We start from the raw sequence: 8,902 nt of genomic DNA, 5'->3' as shown, positions 1-8,902 counted from the left end.
GCAGCCCTTGGAGAGCTTTAGGCAGAGGGGAAAGGTAACCCAAGTAATGCGCTTAGCCCTGTAAGCGTGGCCGCAGTAACTCCTCCTGGCCAGCAGAGGGCGCCGGCCGACACTTGGCCTCCGGCCGCCCGGGGCGGGCTTCCTCTTGCCGTCCTCCTTCCTCGTCTTTTCCCCTCAGGAGAAGTCGGGAAGGTGGCGGAGGCGGAGGCGGAGGCGGCGGCGGCGGCGGCGGCCGGGGCGGTTGTCCCAGCTGGGTCGGTTGGTGTGGCCCGTCAGCCCGAGCTCTGCAGCGTCCGCGCCGCGCCCAGCCCAGTCGAGTCCCGCCGCGGCGGCCGGGTCCGGCGCGGGCGGCGCGCGCTGACGGAGGGCGGCGGCCGCGGCCAGGGCGGCCGGTGGGACCGCGGGTCCCCGGCGCAGCGCCGCCCGGCTCCCGGCCCTGCCGGCCTCCTCTCTCGGCGCCGCAGCCATGGCGGCCAGCGCGAAGCGGAAGCAGGAGGAGAAGCACCTGAAGATGCTGCGGGACATGACCGGCCTCCCGCACAACCGAAAGTGCTTCGACTGCGACCAGCGTGGCCCCACCTACGTGAACATGACGGTCGGCTCCTTCGTCTGTACCTCCTGTTCCGGCAGCCTGTGAGTGCGGGGCCGCCGGGCGGGCGGGGGGCCCTTCCCCGGGCGTGGGGAGCGGGCGGCTGGGTGGGGGTCCTGCGGCGGTCCGGCCGGCGGCGGCGGTAGGGGGGCGGGCTCGCGGGGCGGGGCGGTCGAGGCCAGGGGCCGGGATGCGCTGGGCCCTTGCCGCCGGGCTGGGGATGCGCTTTCGATTTCGCCGGGCGAGGGTCCAGGCCCGGGGCAGCCTTTATGGGTGGGGCGTGGGCGGGGTTGGGGTCCGGAGGGGGCGTCCGGCGTGAGCATCTCTGGTCCCCGCGGAGCCGGCGCCGCTTCCCTCGGGCCTCGGCTGTCCCGGGCGCTGACCCGACGGGACTGCAGGGGAAAGACGGGAGGAGGCTGGGGAGGGCCGTGCGGGTCCTTTGTGTGCCCCGCCTCTCCGCCGGGGCGCGGCGGTCCCGAGCAATACACCTGCCGGGCGCCGTTAGGGGGTGGGGGAGAACCTGGGGTGGGAGAGAGCAGGGACGCTTAGCTTGGGCTTTTTTTCCTCGGGTCGAGAGTACCTAGGTCTGTGCGAGCAAGCCGGCACTTAGGAATAGTAGCGGGATTAAAATGTCTTGATGGTAGAGATGTGATTCCCAAGGGAAAAGTTAGAGAAGATTAATTGCGGGAGAGGGAGGCAGAGAAAGACGTGAGGTTGCGGGGCTTTAGCTTTATGGTGCAGAGTCTTGAGGAGTTTGGGGGAAGTTTTAGAGGAAATAAGGTATTGACTCGGGGCTGTGTCATTGTAAATATGGTGGTGGTATCTGTAAGATTTCTCTGTTAATAGCTAAGTGTCCTGGCTGTGTACAGAAATGAGGAGAGATGGAAAGACAGCGTTGTTTCAGAAAAAGGGAGACCACCGTCTTGAATTACTGGGATGGTTTGTATTTCTTCCTCTTTGCTCCATTAAGCTGCGTTTTCATAAAACTTTCGTTACTGTGATTGAAGGTTTCTTTTGGAGAGTTTGCAGATGATTTTGGAACTGAATAAGTTGCTTTTATATGCTAAATTAATTTGTATTCAGTAAATTATTGACGAAGTGGTGGTTACTAAATGTTCGTATAACCTTTGGTCTACCAGACATCTACTTAAGTTCTTTCACTTGTACCATTCTTTGAAATAAAGTAATTTGGTACCCCACTTCTCCCCCAAAAAACTTTGTAAGAGTAATACTGAGGCAATGGATATATGAGAAAACTCATTCTTGGAAAATGCAAGGTATGCCCTGGTAGAGTAGGATTTGTTTATGTTTTGTTTCCTTCTTAAGTTGGGCAAAGAAGCATTATTACTCTTCCATGACTATTATTTCTTCAACAAACATTTATTGGGTGCCTATAGGTTCTTTGTAAAGCCTTGGGCTGTGCTGATGATTAGAGCAAAATCCTTGTTCTCTTGGTGCTTACATTCTAGTGGAGGAGATGGGAACACATAAGTAATCAAATGAGAAAAATGTCGGGCAAGTATGCACTAAAATACTATGATAGGAGAGACCTTCTCTGAGAGGTCACTTTTATATATATATTTTAAAAATTTATTTCATTTTATTTTTGACTGCGTTGGGTCTTCGTGGCTGCGCGCGGGCTTTCTTTAGTTGCGGCGAGCGGGGTCTACTCTTGGTTGCAGCTCCTGGGCTTCTCATTGCGGTGGCTTCTCTTGTTGCGGAGCACGGGCTCTAGGCGTGCGGGCTTCAGTAGTTGTGGCTCGAGGGCTCAGTATCTTCCTAGACCAGGGCTTGAACCTGTGTCTCCTGCATTGGCAGGCGGATTCTTAACCACTGCGCCACCAGGGAAGCCGGAGAGGTTACTTTTAGATTGTAGAGTCAAGAAAGCACTCTGAGAAGTTGATAATTAGTGTTGTTACTGAAGTACAACACAATCCCAGAGCTAGGTGGTATTTAGGAGATAGTCTGGTTCATTCTTTTCATTTACAAATAAAGACTTAGTTTGTGGGCAACTTTTGGTTTTAAAATGAAGCCAGTAGTCCAATTTGTTTTGAGTATACTTTTATTATGTGCATAATAAGTATGCCAGTGTTTTTACTAAACACAAGGTCTTTTGATACATGTAAAGTATTTAGTTTGAAAAGTATGTATATATTTACTCTTCTGGATTTCTGACATTTCTGTGTAGCCATTTGCAAGTATAAATTTACTTTATTGCAGGAAATGTGTAATATGAAAAATATTTACAAATTTCTTCCTAGAGGTTACATTTCCGAACAATTATATATGAAAGGATATCTCATTATACATGACAATTGTTTATTTTATTGGAATGTAACCTGTAACAGATAGGACTCCATATCTCTGTTTAGTGGTGATTCTACAAATATTTATTGCTCACTTGGCCTGTGTCATGTACTGTGGGAGGCACTGGTCCTCCTTGGATCCCACTATCCTTAAGGAGCTTGCATTCTAAGTATGTAAACATAGTTATGATACACTGTGATATTTCATATCTTTGAGCTGTCCCTGAAATATGTAAATGAATAGGGAAAGCTTCACAGAAGATTTGATGCCTGAGCAAAGACCTTTAAAGACAAGATCACATGGCAGGTGGCTTCATGTAGTTGAAAGAACAAATACTTATGAGCTAGATAAACCTGGTTTTGCATCCTGGCTCCACTTATTAACTGTGTGGTACTGAGAATGTCAGTCTCTTTGAGTTTGAAGTTTCTCATCTATGAAAAGGTGAGGATAAGGTTTACCTTATACATTTGGGATGTAGATTAGTTTTCAATATTAGAGATATTTTATGTATGACATCTCACATGATGCCTGAGATATGTAATATCAATAGCTCCCCAATATATGAGGGGCATTATTAACAAGGGGGATAGGATATTCCATGAGTAGGGAACAATATGTGAAAGATGCTGAAATGAGAAGCAGCTTTATAAAAAAATCTATCAGTTTGGATTCTTTAGATGTAACTCAAAACCTGACTCAAGTTGGTTTAAAAATATGAGCGGAGGGACTTCCCTGGTGGTCCAGTGGTTAAGACTTCGCCTTTCGGTGTAGGGGGTGCAGGTTCGATCGCTGCTCAGGGAGCTAAGATCCCACATGCCTCCAGGCCAAAAAACCAAAACATAAAGCGGAAGCAATATTGTAACAATTTCAATAAAGACTTTAAAAAGTGGTCCACATCAAAAAATCTTTGAAAATATGAGGGGAATTTATTGTGTGTTTTTAAATAAGACTTTATCCAGTGGTTAATGATGTTACCTCTATTTCCCTCATCCAAAGATGGCTGCTCCCAGCTCCTGGGGCTACATACTGCCTTAATTTATATCATTGTTAACAACTTTTCCAGAAGTTGTGATTCAGTCTGGGTTAGCTTAGGTCATATGGCTAAGTAGAACCAGTGCCCTCATTGGATGCGTTCTATGATGACGTTATTGGAACAACAAGGATCTCCAAAATAGAGTTCCCAAATCAGAAATCTGGGATCCTTGTGAAGGAAAGAATGGATCCTGAATCAAAGGTCTGCTGCAGAAATATTGAAAGGACAGTAATTCCTGAGGATTTATTTCTTTGGAAAGCAATAATATTGGAAAATACTTTAAGAATAATATAACTATTGAGTTTAATAATAATGTCTTTGCTATTTAGATGCCATGGTATAATTGAAAGAATATGAATTTTTTTTTTTTTTTTTTTTTTTGCGGTATGCGGGCCTCTCACTGTTGTGGCCTCCCCCGTTGCGGAGCACAGGCTCCGGACGCGCAGGCTCCGGACGCGCAGGCTCAGCGGCCATGGCTCACGGGCCCAGCCGCTCCGCGGCATATGGGATCCTCCCAGACCGGGGCACGAACCCGTATCCCCTGCATCGGCAGGCGGACTCTCAACCACTTGCGCCACCAGGGAGGCCCAGAATATGAATTTTGAAGTCAGATTTTGACACTGCCACTAGCCTTGTGACTTAGGGCAAAGTATTAAGGCCACTATGTGTAGGTTGGCCTGGACCCATCCCCTCAGCCTCAGTTTCTTTATTTGTGATAAAAGATGATAATATATAGCTTAAGGCTGTTCTGAGGATTAAATGGTACAATTCATTGAATATTTATGAACATATATTATTTTTGAGTATAGGGCCAAGCAGTGGATGTACATATATGAACTGAGTCATGTTAGCTGCTGGTCAGAAACCTTGATGTGCCTAAAAAATGCAGATACACAGTAAAGGGTATCTACTATCATGAATTTAAAAATTTAGGATAGTCACATGCCTTTTATCATATATTTAGCAGTATCTTTGTTTAGATAAATCGAACAAGTATCTTATTGTTAATATTACTAGACTCAGAGCTGATCTTTTATTTCCTGTTTTTTTTCCAGATGACTGCACTCTGTGCTTGTATGATGCTTATTTAGAATATGTAACTGAATTCCGATTGTGAAACTTTCAAATAGACTTGAGATAGATGTATTAAACTGTCACTGAGGTAGAATGGGGTTGTTCTAACAGATTGATTTGTCACTCTTTCTGCTTCTGTCTACAGAAATATGTAGAATTATGAATGGCATTCTATTACAGCCAACATAAAATATTACCTTCATGTTAAAGAACTTAGTTAATTTAAAGACTAGGTTTAGACCAAATTATTTATTTTGTGGAGAGTTTTAGCATTTGTGTAATCAGTAAATAATATGAGAATTGTTCTATCCTTTAAAAATGATTCATAAACTTTTCAGAGAGAATTTAGATAAAAATAAAAAATAACATTTGAGAAACACCGTGCCCCACTTAATACCAGCCCTTTTATGTGAACAGTGCCTTTAAACTCGGAATTTCACAGGAGGATAAATGTAGACAGATAGTAACTTATACTCTATTAATTTTGTGTGCATTTTGAGTCTTTTGGTGAATCTTATAAGAATTTTGACTTTAAAGTTGGACAGATGAAAAGAGGCATTTGTTTTTATACACTCATTAGCATTTGAGTGGCTTGCAATCAAATACCCTTTTGGAACTCTGTTTATAATATTCAGTACCACATGAGCTCACAGTTGGCGGTGATTTATATCCTTAATTCCCTTTTCACTTTTTTAGTACTCTAACATGGCTACATTCAGTGAGATATTTTGACAGTGTAGTACAACTTCAATTTAGTGTGAGTGGGAAAACTGATACTTTTTCAATTGTGAAGTGCAGAGGTTATTTTTCCTTTTTAAACAAATATTCATTAAGTCCAGGCACCAGTACATGTGTTGGGGATACAAAAATTAAAGAAATGAAAAATAAGATAATAATAACTACTAGTTAGAATTACTGAGTGCTCACTCTGTGTCAGGCACTATTCTGGTAACAATCATATAAGGAAAGTACTGTTACTCTCCACAACTTTAAATTGTAAAATGTGGCTTACACTCTTAATGCTTGCTGTAAATTGTTGTGAATTCTGTATCTGAGGGATTTAAATGGTGGATTTTACTTCATTGGATTTTAAAAGGCAGGACAGATAGTTTATGGATGTATCATCCATTTTTGTTTTATAGTTATGTCATGCTTTTCGTTAGACAATTTTAGTTAGCTTCAAATGTCTGTTCATTGACTTATTTAGAAACTGTTGTTGTGTATTGTGAGTGTAATGGGATATGGTGCTGACTGGTTCTGATACTGATTTTTTTGAGTTTGGCACATAGGTACCAAGGCATTTTTAACTTGCTACCAAGGCATTTTTATATCAAGTTCATATCTGTTCTTCTCTCATTTGTCTGTGAATTTGGGTCAGTGTGATTGTAAACACTTTGATCTTTAGTCAGTTTCAAAGTAGTGGTTGTACAATTTATCTAGATTAAATCTATATTAAAATTTTGTGAGTTGGATTACAAATAAGAAGAATTAAAACATTCTTTTAAGGAACTTGCTGATCTCTGGGCCTTAATTTAAAATTTATTGCCTCTTTAGAAACCTCTGTATCTAACTTCAGTACACTCTTTGGAAAATAAGCAAATCCCCAGACTGATAATTTTCAGTCTTCTCTTTGCAACATGCATAATACTTACATTCTTGAGAAGCTTCTGTGGAGATATTCAGGACTAGGTGCCATTACCCTTCCTGTTTTTTCCTCCACTCAGTAATGCGTTTCCCAATCCACATGATCAAATCGATGATTATCTAGGAATATAAACCTTGGGTTCTTCTAATGTATATTAAAAAAGTAAATCATTCATAACTTTGGGTACTTTGTTAATAGGTTCCTTGTGACATCCTTTACAGCCTCACACATTAGAGCTGTTGCCCTAAAGACACCTGATTGGACATGATTAGAATGAAATTTATTAACTTATAGGAGGGATGGGAACCTTATTTGAATTGTTCTATGTATGGGGAATGAGTTTTTGTTTGTTTTTAAGTTAGAACATATATTTCCACAGATTCCTGAGTAAGACATGGTCTCTTTTTGATTGGTACCATAACTGCTTTTTAGAGGGAGGGAAGTCATAGTTACACTTTGCTTTTATTCTAGTTGCTTACTTTAAGAGATGAATTAACAAACTGGAGCATGGTGTAAGGAAGTTGATTAGGATAAGGAGATTTGAAATTCTGTATGAGAGGAATATTTGCAGGGACAGAAGTGTTATTAGCTTAAAGAAGAAAAAACTAGAGAGTGAGGGTGGGGAGCTGTTCATGTAGTCACTGTCTTTGGGTAAATTAAGGCCTTTATGTGGAAGAGGTAATAGGTTTATTCTGTAGGGGGAGATAACAAGACCAGGTATGGAAGTTACAGAGAAACATACATGTTTAGAAAAGGAAGAGGAATTTTCCTTGTAGTGTCAGATTCTAAAAATTCTTTTCTTCCCGCACTTTTTGGTTAAATTTTGCAAGATCTTTGATGGGGGAAGTATGAAAATCAGCAGAACTAATAATGTGGGAAGATGTGAAAACTTCCTCATTTCTCTCTTCTAACCTTTATCTTACTCTGTGAATCTTGGTGGCTCTAACTTGCAACAGTTGTGTTCAGTAGGTGATTCTATAAAAAGATTGCTAGTGTCTAGTAAAGAGACTTGGTATTTTTGAAATAGGAGGGATTTAAAATTTAAAAAATTCCTCATGTTTTCTAGGAATGTTTTTTCATCAAAGAAACCAGCTTACGTATATGTCAGTTAAATTTGATTTTGAAGGGAAAGAACCATTTATTTTCCATTCTTTTTTATGTTTAGTTTTTAATTGAATTTTAATTTTTATCAGAAGAATATATGCACATAGTTTAAAAAGGCCAAGACTTAATAGCGAGCAGCAGCCGTCGTCTCTTCCCTTTCTCTGTTTCTGATTACCATAGACGGTTGGTTCTTTTCCTCTTTGCTTATCTTAGTATTTCTAGCTGGCATGCTTACAGCTATGTTTTTGATTCTTCAATTTTTGCTTTTATCTATTGACTTCTCTCCTGTACAAGAGGGAAGATGAGGCTTTGGCCTCTTAACACTCCTCTCACTCTCCACCTGTACTCTGCAGCTGCTCCTTCAATAGAACATCACAAGTTTTGCTTACATCACTATTTAGTATTTACCTTATTGCATTATGTACCTACTGTTCTCAGCTAAGTCATACAGTATATTACTACTACATTTCCTTTCTTGTACAACCTTTTCCCCCTGAAGTTTGTAATTGTCTAGGTTTCTTCACTTGCATTGTTTTCCATGTGTGTATCGTTAATATATCCCCAGATAAATTATCTCTGGCTGAGGTATATAACTGTTTTCAATATGACCAGGTATGTCAGGTACTTTTTCTTTTTTTCCTGGGTACTTCTGTCATCCTCTGATCTGGAAATGCTGCTCTCTAGGCCTGCTCCGCAGCTGTCATCCTGGGACTTTCTCCTGCCTTCCTTGTGGAAATTCCCTTCGTGCCTAACCTGTGTTGCAACCTCTTTTTCCAGGACCCCCGCATTTCCATTAGCCTCCTGATTCAAGGTTAATGGGAGAGCATTTTTGAGAGCTACATGGCTGAAAGTGTCTTATTCTGCCCTCACATTCACAAAGGTGAAAATACTTTACCCTTGGAATTTTTAAGGCATCGCTTAATTGTCTTTAATTAATTAATTAATTAATGTTTGGCTGCGTTGGGTCTTTGTTGCGGTGCGCAGGCTTCTCACTGCAGTGGCTTCTCTTGTTGTGGAGCACAGGCTGTAGAGCGCAGGCTCAGTAGTTGTGGCTCACGGGCTTAGTTGCTCCGCGGCATGTGGGATCTTCCCGGACCAGGGCTCGAACCTGTGTCCCCTGCACTGGCAGGCGGATTCTTAACCACTGCTC

The 8,902-nt window shown here is 42.3% G+C and overlaps 1 protein-coding gene across 7 annotated transcripts in view; it reads left to right on the top strand.

The window, feature by feature from the left end:
* Nucleotides 1–372: 372 nt before the first annotated feature.
* AGFG1 (ArfGAP with FG repeats 1) overlaps nt 373–8,902 on the top strand; it is a 68,224-nt gene continuing 59,694 nt past the window's right edge. For 4 of the 7 annotated variants that reach the window (XM_060106584.1, XM_060106582.1, XM_060106581.1 and 1 more), the window contains exon 1: nt 374–633. In XM_060106584.1, coding sequence (XP_059962567.1) covers nt 467–633 — 167 coding nt within the window. In that variant the 5' untranslated portion in view covers nt 374–466. Of the gene's footprint in view, nt 634–8,902 lie in introns of all 7 variants that reach the window. The other 3 variants (XM_060106578.1, XM_060106579.1, XM_060106577.1) reach the window with 1 other exon arrangement.

Source organism: Mesoplodon densirostris, chromosome 8 (genome assembly GCF_025265405.1).
Source record: "Mesoplodon densirostris isolate mMesDen1 chromosome 8, mMesDen1 primary haplotype, whole genome shotgun sequence".
In the NCBI taxonomy this organism is placed as follows: Eukaryota; Metazoa; Chordata; class Mammalia; order Artiodactyla; family Ziphiidae; genus Mesoplodon; species Mesoplodon densirostris.
This window is presented reverse-complemented; position numbering and strand designations above follow the sequence as displayed.